Here is an 18,728-nt window from a genome sequence, read left to right as displayed (position 1 = left end):
TAATCCTAGCATGATGCTATAATTCTTCTTCCTTGAATACTTCATTTTAATAAGCAGGAAACTGTAATGCTAGGTCAATATTAATAGGAATGACTACATTTTGAAAAGCAACATTGTCCTAAAGATATGTATCTTTCCTACAGAGTAATGGCTGCCATTAGTTAGAATCATAAAATATACAGGAAATGGCAGTTTTGTTATTTTACTCTTCAACACCTTAACATGACCTTTATGCATTTGTATTCCTATAAAAGTAGGAATTTTGCACTAGTCAGAAATTTAGAGAAGCAGTGGTGGAGGTGGGATGTAATCACCAATAAAGATTAGCTAAGTTTCTCTAAAACTTGGCTATTTATGGCTTTGTTAATTATAAATTTGTCTCAATAATTTTATTTTTTATTTTTAAATTTTTAAAAATATGGAATGCCTAAATTTGCATGTCATTCTTGTGTAGAGGCCATGCTCATCTTCCCTGTATCCTTCAATTTCAGTATACATGCTGCCGAAACAAGCTCTCAACACTTTTTTAAAAAACCTTGAGTATTATGTGGTGATAACTATTCTAAACATTTCATGTGTGTTGGTTCATTAAATCTCTGTAATGTCTCAATACTTGATTCATTTATTAGAGAAAAGGTCTTGCTCTGTTGCCCTAGCTGTATCGTTGTTGCTTGATCATAGCTCACTGCAGCCTCGTACTTCTGGGTTCAATCGATCCTTCTGCTTCAGTCTCCTAAGTAGCTGGGACTACAGGTGTGTGTCACTAGGCCTGGCTAATTAAAAAATTTTTTTTTGTTTCTGTTGACACAGGGTCTCATTACATGCCCAGCTGGTCTTGATCCTTCCACCTCAATCCAAAGTGCTGGGATTACAGGCATAAGCCATCGCTCTGGCCTTTGTTTTGTTTTCAGGACCTGTAGGGAATTAGGTCAGTTCTTTACTAACAAAGCTCCTCAAAAAATTAAAAATAAAACTACAGCATAAACCATATAGTATATACCATATATATAATATATGCATATATACCATATATATAATATAAACCATATATTCTGGGTATATATCCGAAGAAAATGAAATCAGTATGTCAAAGAAATATCTGCATCCCCACGCTCACTGCAGCATTATTGTATAATAGCCAAAGTATGGAATCACCTAAGAGTGAATTGATGGATACAGATAAATAAAATGTAAAATATAGAAATGTGGTATATTTTTATATATATAAAATGGAATACTATGCAGCTTTTAAAAAAAGAAAATCCTGTCATTTGTGACAACATGGATGAATTTATGCTAAATGAAATAAGCCAGGCACCAACACACAAATATTTCATGGTCCCACTTACACATAGAAAAAATGTGGAACTCATAGAATTAGAGAGTCGAACAGTGGCGGGATCTGGGCTCACTGCAACCTCTGCCTCCCAGGCTCAAGTGATCCTCCCATCTCACCCTCCCAACTAGCTGGAACTACAGGTGCCACTGTGCCTGGCTAATTTTTAAATTTTTTTATAGAAATGGGGTCTCACTGTGTTGCCCAGGCTGGGCTCCAACTCCTGGGCTCAAGGGATCTGCCCACCTCAGCTTCCCAAATTGCTGGGATTACAGACTTGAGCCATGGCATCTGGCCAATCTGAAATATTCTTACCACAAAATACACACACACACACACACACACACACACACTACTATGTTAGGTGATGGATATGTTAATTTAGTTTGATTGTGACAGTCATTTCACAACATATACATGTATGAAAGCATGACATGGTACACTGTTAATATATACAATTTTTATTTAAAGCTAGAAAAATTCGCCAGGCACTTTGGTTCCAGCCTGTAATCCCAGCAATTTGGGAGGCTGAGGCGGGAGGATCACCTGAGGTCAGGAGTTTGAGACCATCCTGGCCAACACAGTGAAACTCCATCTCTATGAAAATACAAAAATTAGCCGGGGATGATGGCGGGTACCTGTAATCCCAGCTACTCGGGAGGCTGAGGTGGGAGAATCACTTGAACCCAGGAGGCGGAGGTTGCAGTGACCCGAGATCGCACTACTGCACTCCAGCCTGGGCTACTGAACAAAACTCCATCTAAAAAAAAAAAAAAAAAAAAAGCTAGAAAAATTCTTTAAAAATAAACCAAAAAGGCAGTCCATAAGCTTCTGTTGAATGGATGAAAATCTCTACAATAAATAAAAACTTAATACGCAAAGGTATGAATAAGATTTGGAAGAAAACCTAAGAAAGTGTTAACAGCAGTTACTTCTGGGCATCACCCAGATACAGGGAATTAGGGATGGAAGGCTTACTTTTCTACGGATCTTTGGGAAGTTTTAAAACATACATGCTCAACTTTTAAAAATTAGGGTAAATCCCTTCTCCACATCCTCTAGGTATGCTGCCTTCCTCCCCCCAACACATTTAACTATCAAAATCTACAATACTTCCAACAGTTGCCCCTCGAGGGAACAAGTCCCTGGTCTCCACGATCAGGACCAGCTAGTCCACATTGCAGACCCCAGAAAGGCAGTCAGGTGTTCGGTCAGCGAGAAAAAAAGGCGGGCGAGGCCCTTGTCCTGCAGGCCACGGCGAAGACAAAAGCCTCCGGTTACAGGCCTCAGGTGTAAGGCTGCTCCGCACTGGCGGCGAGGGGACATTCCTATTACTATTACATAATCTTTTTTTCTTTCTGGGAGAAAGCACCTGGTGAGAGTTAGGCTGCCACCCTAGGGCGCTCGGGGACGCTACCCCTCTGTCAAACGGCAGGCTGCGTCAGCGTCCAGCCGGACATTTCATCTAGGCCTGACTCTCATTCTTACTTGGCAGATTCACCATTTTTTGGTGTCAGAATTTAAAAAAAAAATCCAATTTCTCTATTTCAGAAGCTCTTTCTGTCCAGGAAAACGGAAGCAGGAGAGGCTTCAGGTTTTTTATTTTTATTTTTTCTATTTTGGTGTCCACAGTATCTACATCCACTGAGCCGGGACCGTGAGTCGAAAGCGACGACTCGGATGCTCAGTTCACCGTTCCGGGCGCGCAGTCGCAGCTGCCTCCCGCTCCTGTCCCCGCCTGGAGTCCGACGTGGAAGTTGCTGGCTGACTGAGCTAGCGAGGAAATCGCTTAGGAGCCGCAGCCGGAGGTCAAGGAATCACTGAGGATCGGCGAGGGCGGACAGGGGGTTCATCATGGGTGAGGAGTCCGAGAAGGGCGCCCGGCCGCTCACGAAGGGGCTGGGGCCTAGGGCTAGGGTGCGGAGGAGGAAAGAGGCCGGCCCGAGAAGCCCAGAGTAGTCAGCTTCTCAGGGGGCGGGTCGCTGAGGACTTAACTCACCTTGGATCTTCATCTCTAGGGGTGGATCCGGCCTCTCTACTTTCCCACTCATCGCCGCGGGGTCCGGGCACCCGGACAGCGCGGGTCCGCAGAGCCTGAGCTCCAGTCCTTTCCCCTTAAGAAGTCCTTTTCCCATATGAAATGAATTCTCCATTTGCTGGGGAGAGTTGGTTTTGCGAAGGCTGGCAACGCGTTAGTCGCAGGGTGTCTTAGTGAAAGATGAGCTGCGGCCCCAGAGTGGAAGCTTAATTATTCTCTTTACCAGTGGCACTGGGACGGCGTCAGTTTGAAAATACGAGGGCATATGTTGTTTTATGGCCAGTTTGGCATTCGTCTGCTAATTTGCTGTAGCGTTTCATGTAATAATACAGTAAGATGAAGAAGGAAATGTGGAGGGTATTTCTGAAAGTTGGTAGATGAAATTTTAATCTCAAGTCTTGGCCCGCGGATTGCAGAAACAGGATTCTCACAAGTATCAGATCACACCCTCCTCGTCCGCTGGAGCCCAAATGAGGGTGCACTTTCTTTAACTTGTCTCCTACCCTCCAAATGAAGGTCCAGATTCTTTGGCTTAGTTAAATCCCTCCACAGTTTTCTGGGGAGCATACTTCTTGCTCCCAGACATCACAGGCGCTGTCTTCCATAACCCCCTTCAGTTTTGTTCTTCCGCCTCTCTTGTACCTGTGAATGGTGGAAAGGACTTTGTCAAGTCACACCTATTCTGTTGAACTTTCCCAAGGTTCTCTGACCCATGGTGTGTTCATTTCTCAACTCGCGGCTCTTAATTATGGCATGTCTTTGCCAAATAACAGTGTGGCATCACTTCCAATGTAACTTGCATTTATCTATCTATCTATCTATCTATCTATCTATCTATCTATCTATCTATCTATCTAGAGACGGAGTCTCACTCTGTCACCAGACTGGAGTGCAGTGCTGCGATCTGGGCTCACTGCAATTTCCGCCTCCCGGGCTCAAGCGATTCTCTTGCCTCAGCCTCCCGAGTAGCTGAGACTATAGGCATGCACCATTACACCCAGCTAATTTTTGTATTTTTAGTAGAGGTCTCTTGACCTCGTGATCCGCCCGCCTCTGCCTCCCAAAGTGTTGGGATTATAGGTGTGAATCGGGCCGTTTGCTTTTTTTTTTTTTTGAGACGGAGTTTCGCTCTTGTTACCCAGGCTGGAGTGCAATGACGCTATCTCGGCTCACCGCAACCTCCGCCTCCTGGGTTCAGGCAATTCTCCTGCCTCAGCCTCCTGAGTAGCTGGGATTATAGGCACGCGCCACCATGCCCAGCTAATTTTTTGTATTTTTAGTAGAGATGGGGTTTCTCCATGTTGGTCAGGCTGGTCTCGACCACCCACCTTAGGTGATCCGGTCGCCTTGGCCTCCCAAAGTGCTGGGATTACAGGCGTGAGCCACCGCACCCGGACTGCAACTTGCTTTTAATCTTCTCTAATGGCTCTGGATGGGAAAAGGACAAGTGCTTTTATACTATACAATACTTGGTGTACAGGACGCATTCTGGGAATATTTTGTGATGCATTGGATAGAGCTTTATTATTGTTTTAAAATGGATTTGTCAAAAATAGTTTGTTTTCAGCCTTTCTTTCCATTTCTTGTGCTAGTTATGTTGCTTAGTGTAGAACTCTGATTGAAGTTGGTTATAGTGGTACTGTTGCTGTAAAATACTTTTCATCCTCCTTACTGGCCCCTTGGTTTTTAGGGATCATGAGGGAACCATGCTAAAATATTCCTATTCTGCTGATTAGAAAATGAGATTCCCAAAGGCAGCAGCCATATTTCTCATTCTGTGCCTGCATGCTACAATATTTAGGACATAGTAACATAACTAATTACTTGTTTGATGTTGAATAATATATTTCATTGGGAGCAAAAATACGCACCTATGCATCCAGGAAAATAATATTTAATTTGGAATATAGCTTTCAAAGGACAAGATTAGATGTTTTGTGCACCTAGTTCACAAAATGAAACTGTATAAGTTTTTTTCTTTTATTATTTTTTAGGTGGCTTTTTCTCAAGTATATTTTCCAGTTTGTTTGGAACTCGGGAAATGAGGATTTTAATTTTGGGATTAGATGGAGCAGGAAAAACCACGATTTTGTACAGATTACAAGTTGGAGAAGTTGTTACTACTATACCTAGTAAGTGTTGGTATGATGAACTAATTGTAGGGGTTTTCTAGTCTCTGTCTAACATAACTCTATTTCTTTCTCTTTTTTTTTGTTTTGTTTTAATAGAGATCAGGTTGCCCAGGCTGGTCTCGGACTCTTGGCCTCAAGTGATCCTCCTGCCTTGGCCTCCCAAGTGCTGGGATTATAGGCATGAGCCACTATGCCAGGCCAATTTCTGAATAAATTAATTCATTTAATAAAGTATTTGTTAAAGTTCGTAAACTGCTGGTATGAACATAACATTGATAACACTTTTTCCATCAACTGAGAGGCAGTTTAGTGTAATTTAAGGACCTTGTTTGGGCTTACAGCCGGGATTGGCTGTTTATCGCTGTTTAAAAGTGGCTTAAGTTACTAAATCTTAATGAGAGCCAATATCTTTATTAATAAAATACGTGGCCGGGCGCGGTGGCTCAAGCCTGTAATCCCAGCACTTTGGGAGGCTAAGGTGGGTGGATCACGAGGTCAACAGATCGAGACCATCCTGGTCAACATGGTGAAACCCCGTCTCTACTAAAAATACAAAAAATTAGCTGGGCATGGTGGTGCGTGCCTATAATTCCAGCTACTCAGGAGGCTGAGGCAGGAGAATTGCCTGAACCCAGGAGGCGGAGGTTGCGGTGAGCTGAGATCACGCCATTGCACTCCAACCTGGGTAACAAGAGTGAAACTCCGTCTCAAAAAAATAATAATAATAAAATAAAATACGTAAGATAACAAATACCCACTGGCTTTCAGGGGGAAATAAATGAAGTAGGTAAAAATACTTTGTAAACCTGTGCAAAGAATTATATAAATGTTAAGTGATATTACATGTGAAGTGCCTTTTTTCTGTATTTGTTTCTATTTTAATTAAGGTTAGTTTATCTTAGTTAATTATATTGATTACTTTTAAAGATCTGAGTTCTAGAGACTGAGTGTTGAAGTAATTTGGTACCTTAAAAATATTATAAGAAGGCCAGGCGCTGTGGCTCACGCCTGTAATCTCAGCACTTTGGGAGACTAAGGTGGGTGGATCATCTGAGGTTGGGAGTTCGAGACCAGCCTGACCAAGGTGGAGAAACTCTGTCTCTACTAAAAATACAAAATTAGCGAGGCATGGTGGTGCATGCCTGTAATCCTAGCTACTTGGAGGCTGAGGCAGGAGAATCCCTTGAACCCGGGAGGCAGAGCTTGCAGTGATCTGAGATCACACCATTGCACTGCAGCCTAGGAAATGAGAGCAAAACTCCATCTCAAAAAAAAATAAAAATAAATAAATATATATATATATATATATAGAGAGAGAGAGAGAGAGAGAGAAAATCCTTAAATTTTCATCAATTATTGCTATCTTACAAAAATATTCTCCAATCATCTTATTTGACTGTACGAGAATACTGTTGTTATTTATACTTTTTCATTGGTTGACCTGAATTCACCTGGAGAAGATTAATACATGTAAATTAAATTGAAGAGTTCATATAGTTGGCTCAAGATTATTTAAATTATGCCTCTAACATTACTCTATCACTTAGGATATTTCTATATCGTTACTGTTTAAATTTATGGACTAAAACAAAAGAGGCTAGCCTCTAAGAAAGAAGGGCATTTTGAACCCTGGAGTGTCTGTTATTCCTTTTTGCTGCCTTCAGTAAATTTTAGTTCCCTTAGTTTTTGCTTCTCAAAATCACCCATCTCTGTCTGGGCATCTCCTGCAGTGCACAGAACAGCACAGTGGATAGTTTCGGGTTTCACTGAATGCTGCTTTACACTACACTCTTTTCTGAGATGATGTCTTGCTTTTTTGCCCAGGCTGGAGTGAAGTGGCGCAATCATAGCTCACTGCACCCTCTACCACTGCCCCTTGGGCTTAAACAGTCCTCCTACCTCAGCCTCCCAAATTGTTGGGATTTCAGACATAAGCCACTGCTCTCAGTCTACACCATTCTCTTGTTCTGCACATATAAATGATGTTTTTACTATTGGTGAACATTGTGATTACACTCCTACCTAATTCTAAGGGAGAGATCAGGAACTTGCATTTTAGTTTTTTGCTCAGATTTGTCATAGTATAGTTATTTTTTAATTGTAATAGACATACTTGCTAAATACTCAAAGGTATCACTGCAAACTTAAATATAAAACAAAAGTTAATTGTCCAGTTATAGCTGGAAGTTATTTTTTATTAATTTATTTTTTTGAGACAGTTTCACTCTGTTGCCCAGGCTGGAGTCCAATGGCATGATCTCTGCTCACTGCAACCTGTGCCTCTCAGGTTCAAGTGATTCTCATGCCTCAGCCTCCAAAGTAGCTGGGATTACAGGCACATGCCACCACGCCTGTATAATTTTTTAGTAGAGATGGAGTTTTGCCATGTTGGCCAGGCTGGTCTCAAACTCCTGACCTCAGGTGATCCACCTGCCTCAGCCTCTCAAAGTGCTGGGATTACAGTTGTGAGCCACTGCACCCAGCCATGGAAATTAGTTTTTAGCTATTTTTCGCCTAAGGATGGCAGGGAAGAGGGATATGACACCTGCCCTTTGACCATCCAGCCATGACCTTATTACAGGTGAGCTCTTGAGGATATCTACAGACAGACTGTGAGATTGAAAGCTGCAGCCACGGCTGTGTCCATGCTGAAGTTTAGAAATGAAGTTTAGCTTTTCTTGCTTTTGGTCTGTTTATTTGCTACCAACCAAAATTCTAGTTTATAGTGCATCCACAACTGTACTTTCTAAATACATCTTTCAAACACTTTTATATGCCACTATATTATGAGGAGAGTTTAATATAATAGGATTTCCATTGAACTAAAAATTATGTTTTCCTTTTTATTTTTTTAATTCTTTTTTTTATTTATTTGACCTAAAAATTATATATTTTATTTGCAGAACTGCTGGCTTTTAAAAAATATCCTGAAGGTTGTATTGATCTTGCTAATTGATATTTTGCCCACGCACGTGCACCTGTGGGGGAGCATAGCACGCTATCTCATCTTAAATGGTATAAAATTTCAAGCAATAATGTGATTCAGCAATTATTATTTCTTTTTAACTCTAATCCTATGGCAATTAAATGTGTGTGTGTGTGTATATATATATATATTTTTTTTTTCACTCTATTAACAGTTACCATTAATTGCCGTAACTCTCAATTAGATAGGATACTTTGAAGGTAGAATGCATTAGTCTACACATACCATTGATTTGATTTCTCTTCCAGCCATTGGATTTAATGTAGAGACGGTGACATACAAAAACCTTAAATTCCAAGTCTGGGATTTAGGAGGACAGACGAGTATCAGGTATGGCACAAAGACCTGGTTATTTGGTAGTATTTAACATTTATTGGTTCTTTTAAGGGTTAACATCAGTAAACCAGGATATGTGTTCTACTGTAATTTAAATGGAGCCGCCTAGTTTAAAATGAGGTAAAAGTTGGAACTATTTCCTTAGAGCATCCATTGAATTAAAACTTAAGGAAGCCCAATTTTTCAGCTATCTGGTTAATGAAAATTTTTTCAGGAAAATCTCAAGACCTTATTATTTCAGCTATTCTGAACTAGAAAGGACCCTCCTTTTAATTCTTGTCAGTCTCTCCTCTCGGAAGCACATTGTTTTGGAATTTATTAAAGTACCTTGCAGTCCTCCCTTTTAGGGCTAATATAAAAATAAATGTCTTTGGCCAGGTGGGGTGGCTCATGCCTTTAATCCCAGCACTTTGAGAGGCCAAGGCAGGTAGATCACGAGGTCAGGAGTTCAAGACTGGCCTGGCCAATATGATGAAACCCTGTCTCTACTAAAAATACAAAAATTAGCTGGGCATGGTGGTGAGTTCCTATAATTCCAGCTACTTGAGAGGCTGAGGCAAGATAATTGCTTGAACCTGGACCCAGGAGGTGGAGGTTGCAGTGAGCCAAGATGGCGCGACTGCACTCCAGCCTGGGCTACAGAGTGAGACTCCATCTCAAAAAAGGAAAAACAAAAATGCCTTTTGCAGTTCAGGTCTCCTGCTTAGCATTTTGGGTTTGCCATGGCAACAGTGAATGTTTGGTAACTGTCAGTAGTTGCTTACGATGGTACCATCTTAAAAGATTAACAACATATTCTCCAGTCTGACTTCTTTTAACTCATTTCTTCAATCACATTTTTTTTTTAATTGTGTAGCCTCCCAAGCCAGAGTAGGCTAAGAGAGACTCCATTGAATCACTTTTGAGTTTATTTATAATTTTAGCTATTTGTTTCTTGGTGTCAGTGATTAATTTCATGACTGTTAAATAAAATCACATTAGAAAATTCATTCCTCTTAAGGGATGCCTAGTTAAAGATTTGTATAAGAAGATGTAATTATCAGGTCTGTGTATAACTTTTCTGTCGGTATATTTAGTGGTTTCATAGATTATAAATAGATTTTCTCAGCCTGAAGTCTGAATTCATTTTGAAACTCTCTGGTCCTGTGATTTAATGTTTATCAACATTCATTTGACTCATCACATGGGTACATATATCCATTAGAAACAGTGAATCATTAAGGCATTGATTCTAATGTGTGTGGGAAAAGATTGGCATGTAATTCCCTCACCTTCACCCCAAACCATGGCCCTGAGTTCTAGCATGTAAATTGACATGTCAGTTTCTTCTTTAAAACAATAACAATTTATTCTCCCCTTTTGAATTTTCTCTAGGCCATACTGGAGATGTTACTATTCAAACACAGATGCAGTCATATATGTAGTAGACAGTTGCGACCGAGACCGAATTGGCATATCCAAATCAGAGTTAGTTGCCATGTTGGAGGTAAGAAAACTTTACCACTTTAAAATGCAGGAAAATCATTTACATTTGCTGACTGTTTCCAGTACATTCAAGAATAATTAAGAATGCAGGGGTTTTCCCTTCATCCCTCTTAATATTTTCCTTTATGCAAATAACTTTCTATTCCAAAAATACAGTTGAGGAGAGGGTTGGAGACAACAAAAACTAACCTTGAAACTTCCTCTTCCTTTAAGCCAGATTGCTCGATTTTCCAGGAGATTCAGAGCTCACTTAAACAAAGGCAACTATTCTAAGTCATTTCTTTAAAACAAAAGCAACTATTCTAAGTCACTTCTTTGATGTCTTTTTTAAAAGATGTTTTCGTTTTTTTGTTTTGGAGATGTAGTTTTGCTCTTGTTGCCCAGGAGTGCAATGGCATGATCTTGGCTCACCGCAACCTCCACCTCTGGGTTCAAGCAATTCTCCTGCCTCAGCTTCCCCAGTAGCTGGGATTACAGGCATGCACCACCACACCCGGCTAATTTTGTATTTTTAGTAGAGGCAGGGTTTCTCCATGTTGGTCAAGCTGGTCTCGAACTTCACACTCCCAACCTCAGGTGATCCACCCACCTCGGTCTCCCAAAGTGCTGCGATTACAGGCATGAGCCACTGTACCCGGCCAAGATGTCTTTTTATTTTTAGCTGTTTTAGAAGGATTAAAGTTTAGAGAAATATGCATTCCTGGGTTGCTGGCACAATTCTGGCCTCAGGTTTATTGTTTTTTACCTTTCCCTTATAGTGTTTTAGCTACACAGACCTTCTTTCTGTTCTTTGAACACGAGCTTGCACACCTGGCTTAGGGCCTTTTGCACTTGCTGATCCTTCTGCTTGGAATGCTGTTCCCAGCATCTTTGCATGACTGCCCTCCTGACATGTTTCTTCCCACATCTCTTCCCCAGAAACAAGTCACAGTTACTCTCTAGCCCATTGCCCTTCTTTATTTATTTATTTTTTTGAGATGCAGTCTTGCTCTGTTGCCCAGGCTGGAGTGCAGTGGCTCGATCTTGGTTTACTGCAATCTCTGCCTCCCAGGTTCAAGCGATTCTCCTGCTTCAGCCTCCTGAGTAGCCGGGATTATAGGCATCGGCCACCATACCTGGCTAATTTTTTTTGTGATTTTAGTAGAGACAGGGTTTCACCACGTTGATCAGGCTGGTCTTAAACTCCTGACCTCGTGATCTGTCTGCCTCAGCCTCCCAAAGTGCTGGGATTACAGGCACAAGCCACTGCACCTGGTTACTCTTCTTTTTTTTTTTAATGCCAGTTATTATTTTTTCTTTTTCTTCTATTTTTTGTAGAGATGGGGTCTAGCTATGTTGCCGAGGCTGGTCCCAAACTCCTGTCCTCAAGTGATCCTCCTGCCTCATCCTCCTAGTATTGGGATTACAGGTGTGAGCCATCACATCCCACTTACTGTTTCTTTCTTTTTTTTTTTAAGATGGAGTTTTGCTCTCATTGCTCAGGCTGGATGGAGTGCAGCGGCGCCATCTGGGCTCACTGCAACCTCCACCTCCTGGGTTCAAGCAATTCTCCTGCTTCAACCTCCCAAGTAGTTGGGAGTATAGGCACGTGCCACAATGCCTGGCTAATTTCTTTTTTTTTTAATTTTTAGTAAAGATAGGGTTTCATTATGTTGGCCAGGTTGGTCTCAAATTCCTGACCTTGGGTGATCCACCCGTCTCGGCCTTCCAAAGTGCTGGGATTATAGGCCTGAGCCACAGCACCCAGCTGAACTACTGACTTCTTAATGCCTTCCAAGTTATAAATTGCAGACTTGATAGTTTTAAACATTTGGTTAATTTTTTTTTTTTACATCATATCATATTTATTATAAGAGCTTCTTAGATCAAATTTAAATGTAAGGATAAGGTTGAATTGCCTTGTGTGTAATGGATTTTTAAAAGAACAGCTTATTTAGGTATAATTCACAGGATATAATGCACTTTATCATAGAAAGTATTGCTTAAAAGAATTGCATCGGGGAGGGACAGCACGGGGTGGGGAGTTGGGGAGAGATAGCATGGGGAGAAATGCCAGATATAGGTGATGGGGAGGAAGGCAGCAAATTATGCTGCCATGTGTGTACCTATGCAACAATCTTGCATGTTCTTCACATGTACCCCAAAACCTAAAATGCAATAAAAATAAATAAATAAATAAAATAATTGCATTATTGACTTTAATTTGCAAATCTTGTGCAGGATTATTGTTAGATTATTTGCAGTGTTAGGATTTGACTTTTAAGTCTTTCAGAGAAGAAAAAATTGGATTCTTTCTTTAGGAAATGACTTTTAATTCATCAATAAATATCATGTTATGTAAAGTACAGGCCAAGTACAAGTCAGGACTGTTAATGTTAAAACATACAGACACAAACCAGGTGTGGTGGTTCACAGCTATAATCCCAGCACTTTGGGAGGCCAAGGCAGACAGCTCACTTGAGGTCAGGATCACCTGGCAACAGGATGAAACCCCACCTCAACTGCAAATACAAAAATTAGCTGGGCGTGGAGGTACACGCCTGTAATTCCAGCTATATGGGAGGCTGAGGCAGGAGAACCGCTTGAACCTCAGAGGTTGCAGTGAGCTGAGATCGTGTCACTGCACTCTAGCCTGGGTGACACAGTGAGACTCCATCTCAAACAAAATAAAAAATACATAGGCACAAAAGCAGTTTAGGTTTTAATTTTTTTTTTTTTTTTTTTGAGACGGAGTCTTGCTCTGTCACCCAGTCTAGAGTACAGTGGTCTGGTCTTGGCTCACTGCAACCTCAAGTGATTCTCCTGCCTCAGCCTTCTGAGTAGCTGGGATTATAGGCACGCGCCACCACTCCCAGCTAATTTTTGTGTTTTTAGTAGAGATAGGGTTTCACCATGTTTGTCAGGCTGGTCTTAAACTCCTCATCTCGTTATCTGCCTGCCTGGGCCTCCCAAAGTGCTGGGATTACAGGCGTGAGCCACTGCGCCTGGCCTTTCAACTTTCTTATATACAAAAATGATTTCTAAATGGGTAAAGAATTAAATGTAAAAAAATGAAAACTATAAGAACATTTAAGTAGGTATTTTTAAAAATTCTAGATAGGGAGGGCCTTTCTAAATCAAATAATTGGAAGGATTTCAAAAGATGAGATTTAATTAATGTAAAGAAAACCTCCCAAAGCTTAGATATGCCAAACATAAACAAGAGTAAAATAAGAAACCAGGCCTAATCAGAAACCGGTGACTAAGGATTAGTGTTCTTAATCATAACAAGACCTTAAGACCTTTTGCAAAATGAGCAAAAGGCAATTCATATCAGAAAAACATTGCTAATAATATTTGCATTTGTTTTTAAAGAGACAGGGTCTCCCTCTGTCCCCTAGGCTGGAGTGCAGTGGCACAACCAAAGGTTATTATAACCTTGAGCTTCTGCCTCTGCTTCCTTTTTTGTTTAAAAAAAAATTTTTTTTTAATGAGATGGAGTTTTGCTCTTGTTGCTCATGCTGGAGTGCAATGGTGTGATCTCAGACTGCAACCTCCACCTCCCAAGTTCAAGGGATTTTCCTGCCTCAGCCCCCAAGAAGCTGGGATTACGGGCAGGAGCTACCAACGTCCAGCTAATTTTGTATTTTTTTAGTAGAGATGGGGGTTTCTCCATGTTGGTCAGGCTAGTCTCAAACTCCCAACCTCAGGTGATCCGCCTGCGTTGGCCTCCCAAAGTGCTGGGATTACAGGCGTGACACTGTGCCTGGCCTTAACAAATTTTTTATAGAAATGGGGTCTCCCTGTGTTGCTCAGGCTGGTCTCGAACTCCCAGACTTAAGCGATCCTCCTGCCTCACCCCATTTGCACTTCAAATACCCTAATAATATATAAGGAGATACTATGTTTGGAAAAGTAACTGATTCCGAACTCTACCAAGGCTTCATTGAAGATGGAGACTTTTATACACTGTTGGTGGGGTAATCTTTTGGGAAAGCTGTATTCAGTTTATCAAAGCCTTAAAAAAACTGTTTATATGAACTTCAACTCCATTTTTAGAATATTATATTAAGGAAACAGATTCAAAGAAAGATTTTTGTATAAAGACTCTGTCACTTGGGTTTATCTAATAGTCAAGTGGAAAGAATCTAATAAGAGTCTAATACTAGAAATAGTTAACACAGTTTATGGTGCTTGTATCCACAGTATAGAGCATATTTAGCCATTTTTTTTATTTTGAAAAAGTTATCGTTTCGAGAAACATGATTTTAATTTTTAGGCAGGATATGGAACTATATATAAATGTGATTTTAAATGTGTAAATGTATTTACTAAATAAACTCTTTAAGTATCTGCAAAACAAAGTACTAGTAAAAACACCCAGAATGTTAACAATGATCGTATTTGGGAGGTAGGACTATGGGTGAAGCTTTTTTCTTTATAGTTCTCTATCATTTCATCATGTATAATGAATACATTGATAATTATAAAATACACTTTAAAATGTATTTTTTAACATTTTGTAAACTCAAGAGAGCACATTGGTTAAAGGAAATTAAATATTTTCAATTTTATTTAGGAAGAAGAGCTGAGAAAAGCCATTTTAGTGGTGTTTGCAAATAAACAGGACATGGAACAGGCCATGACTCCATCAGAGATGGCAAATTCACTTGGGCTACCTGCCTTGAAGGACCGAAAATGGCAGATATTCAAAACATCAGCAACCAAAGGCACTGGCCTTGATGAGGCAATGGAATGGCAAGTATCCTGTTTCCAGAAGCCATCTGTCCATTTGTGTGTGCTCAGCTATGCACGTCCACATGTAATTTTCCTCCAGTGTTGAGGATGAAACTTTGATTTACTTAACAGCTTATCTCATAAGTTCCTCCAGCCTTTTCTCCCACTAGTCTTTGGGTGCATCTGCCTTCTCAACCACACCTACCTGACTACAGTTACTTAGATAAGCAAGTTCTTTGTCAATTTTTAGCCTTTTTCCCTGCCTAACCTCACCCTTGAATTCCTTATCCTTCAGGAATTAAGGCTGTCTTCTCAAGAGCTTTTCCTAATGTATCTCTAGTCCTACTGCCTAATCACTCACCTAAAGTTAGATGCTGTTGTCACAGATTAGTGACATAGTACTTGTTATACTGTCTTGTAATTTGTTTGATTTGTTCATCTACTTATTATATAATCACCTCCTTGAGGATTGAAACTAGTTTCACCTCTGAGGCATCCATATGTAGCCCAGAAATAGTAGCCTGGAAAATAGATATTTGGTCTTTTTTGAATTTTTCATTCAAATCATAGACAAATTTAAAGCTTAAAGGAACCTTATGGAAATCGAGTGTATAACCTCATTCTTCTATGCTAGCTGTCATCATTTTAAGTACTTTGGAATTCACTTCCAATATAAAGTTTATTATAGATGATCATGTTTTATTCCTGAAAGTTAATTTTATAAAACTGTTCATTTTCTCTTTACAGGTTAGTTGAAACATTAAAAAGCAGACAGTAATTCAGTCCATTCTTCTCCCCTGAAACGAAGACTGCATCACCTCTGTTCCCTTTGGAAACAGTCAAGTGTACTTCACACTACTAGATGTTAAAACTATATGATTGTTGGCATATACTGACTGACTGCAGTGTTTGTAGTAAATAGGGAAAAGAAGTATTTGGTTAGAGGGGTAACTCGATTGAATCACCTGAATGTTCTATGTAATGTAAAATATTCTTTCCTTGCTTTCTTGTGTAAGGTATATATTCTATTTGTATGGAATTCTTATTCAAATACAGTTCTATTAAAGAATGTACTCCTATTGGATGAAAAAAACCCTCCTATTTTTGAATAGTAGTTGCAGCTTGTTTGTATAAATACTAACAGATATCGTAACAGATTTTTTTCCCCTTAAAATGAATTATCTTTCCAAAGATTAGACTCAGTAGAGTAGGTGAGGAACATAGTGTATATAATATACTCTTTATTTGCTTACCTGACCACTTTTTATTAATTTGTTTGTTAAAAGCTTTTGGTTATAGGCATGAATATTATTTTGATGGTTAACTTCACTGATTTATCTGTAATTGTCATTTTATAGTACTTTAGAGTTGTCAAAAAAATCTTACAGTTGACGTAGTTGATCTGTACAGGAAGCTTGTGAGGTAGGTAGGACAGGTTATGATGTCTTCACTTTATGGACATGGTCATGGACCCAGGGTTCTAATAGGTTGGCTAGCCCAAGGTCCCCTGCTAGCTATTAAGGTGGGAATCGGGTTCGAAGTAAAACTTTTGGTTCAGAAGCTTTACTCATAAACTATACTATATATTCACAAAAATGTCAGCATTGACAACACAGTCTAACTTTTAAATAAAATTATGCTAATTAAAGTAGTTATATTCAAAATAATGTCTATACTTATTACTCTATACTAGTAGGTCAGTGACAGATAATCCTGAATGGTTATATTTGATGGAATTTATAACACATTAAAGAGAAAATTTCATATTAAAGGAAGGTTTAAAACTCTATTTTTAGGCCGGGCGCGGTGGCTCAAGCCTGTAATCCCAGCACTTTGGAAGGCCAAGGCGGGTGGATCACGAGATCAAGACATCGAGACCATCCTGGTCAAAATGGTGAAACCCCGTCTCTACTAAAATAAAAAAAGTTAGCTGGGCATGGTGGCGTGTGCCTGTAATCCCAGCTACTCAGGAGGCTGAGGCAGGAGAATTGCCTGAACCCAGGAGGCGGAGGTTGCGGTGAGCCGAGATTGCGCCATTGCACTCTCCAGCCTGGGTAACGAGCGAAACTCCATCTCAAAAAAAAAACTCTATTTTTAAGATTATAAAAGGTGTCTTTAGTGGTTTTCATTCCTTTTATCTACCTGTAATTGGGGATGTAAACTTGTTAAAAATCGAAATCCTACTGATTCTACAGGGAGATATTAAGCATTCTGTTTTAAAAATTAGGCTTATTGCTAGACTGAAAGTTTAAAAAACAATTCAGGTTCAAAGAAGCTTTTTAAATTACCTAGTCCACCACAGAATCAGCTAATGTGACAGAATGTAATGCTTCATCATTGCTAAAATGAGGTGAATTTGTTTCATTTAAGTTGGAAAACCAGCATTTAAATATTAGGTGCTGGTAATGAGAGCTTAATACATGGTTCCCCACAGGTCCCAGGATCATTAGTAGTTTCTTTCTTGGCCTTCACTGTTCTTCCAGTGCTGGCTTCCTCCCCTCATATTTATGTTTATTCTCTGGGCTTACATTCATTCTCTGCAGCTTTCTCTCTTCATCTGTGGGACTCTCACCCTTCTTGCTCATTCTCCAGCAGTCATTCCTACTTTAGACTCTTTGAAATATTTTTTGGAGATTTTTCCTTCAGCTACAAGTGTTCCAGTATAACCATTATTACTCATGAGGGGCAGAGACTTTCTCATATTTATGTTCTTAGTATGTGGTGTGGCGCCTGGCATAAGGCATTTCAGAATATGTTATAGTTGAAATAGTAGGATAGATATTTGTCATTTGAGAAGTAGTCCCTTTGCAATTTATACTTGAGTCCATCTGATCAATAGCACATGGCTAGAAAATGCAGAAGACAAGTTCCCTTATGGCCTGAGGCTTGTAAGGCTTGTACAGCTGCAGCTGCCTGCTAGCAGTTAAGAAGACTGCAAAAAATGGGAAGTAAGGTCCTGGCAGGCAAACCTGGCATGTGGCCCTTGGCCATCTTGAATCCTAGGGCATGAAGTTGCCCCAAAGATCAGCACTTGGATAAGCCTGATCCCTCTGATTTATCACAAAGAATAGGATGAGATTAAGAGAGAGGACCCTTAAATAGGCTATAAATTATATGGTCCTTGTCTAGCAGGAAACAACTGCACAGGTATGCTACCAGGGCTTGGATATTGATATTCACAAGGCAAATCTGAATATTGTTTTATGAGAATCCTGGCAATGGGAAAGGCACCAAATTTGAAATCAGAATATAGGTGCAAATGGCCACTCCTGCAGTTTCTTTTCTGTAAAATGGGACCTGGATAAATGATACCAAAGGTTTCTTTCTGACATTCTGTTTTTTAACTATGGCTGATGTTGTGCTGTCTCTTGCTACAAAAAAGAGAAATTGAGAGTGGTAGAATTACTTCTGTTATGAAACACCTGAGATGCACTTTAAACTGTTGAAATGTAGGCTCTGAGGGGAGGGGCCATATCTTATTTACTGTTAGTATCCCTTGCATCTAGTGTGGTGCACCTGGCACACAGTAGGCACTCAATAAATATTTATTGATTAAAAACAAAGACGTCTTCAATATCCCAGATATATTTGTTCTTTCTGATCTTTGCCTTAGTATTGTTATTTTTAAAAACTTCATGAAAGCAATACGTGCATTTACTTTAAGTCACTTAGAATTAATTAAAATCAGTCTTCTACGAT

The 18,728-nt window shown here is 39.9% G+C and overlaps 1 protein-coding gene and 1 pseudogene across 1 annotated transcript; one reads left to right on the top strand and one right to left on the bottom strand.

Annotated features, from left to right (window-relative positions):
- Positions 1-412: 412 nt before the first annotated feature.
- Positions 413-511, bottom strand: LOC118144633 (U6 spliceosomal RNA; annotated as a pseudogene).
- A 2,555-nt stretch (positions 512-3,066) lies between these two features.
- On the top strand, positions 3,067-18,592 carry ARL1 (ARF like GTPase 1). The gene is made up of 6 exons (XM_002752848.7): positions 3,067-3,194; positions 5,369-5,506; positions 8,741-8,822; positions 10,203-10,314; positions 14,872-15,050; positions 15,777-18,592. Exons 1-6 carry the CDS (start codon positions 3,191-3,193, stop codon positions 15,805-15,807), a joined length of 546 nt encoding a protein of 181 aa, XP_002752894.1. The 5' UTR covers positions 3,067-3,190; the 3' UTR covers positions 15,808-18,592.
- The last annotated feature ends 136 nt before the right edge of the window (positions 18,593-18,728 follow it).

This window comes from Callithrix jacchus, chromosome 9 (genome assembly GCF_049354715.1).
Source record: "Callithrix jacchus isolate 240 chromosome 9, calJac240_pri, whole genome shotgun sequence".
Taxonomy (NCBI): domain Eukaryota; kingdom Metazoa; phylum Chordata; class Mammalia; order Primates; family Cebidae; genus Callithrix; species Callithrix jacchus.
The sequence above is the reverse complement of the archived record's forward strand: the minus strand, read 5'-3'. Positions and strand labels throughout refer to the sequence as shown.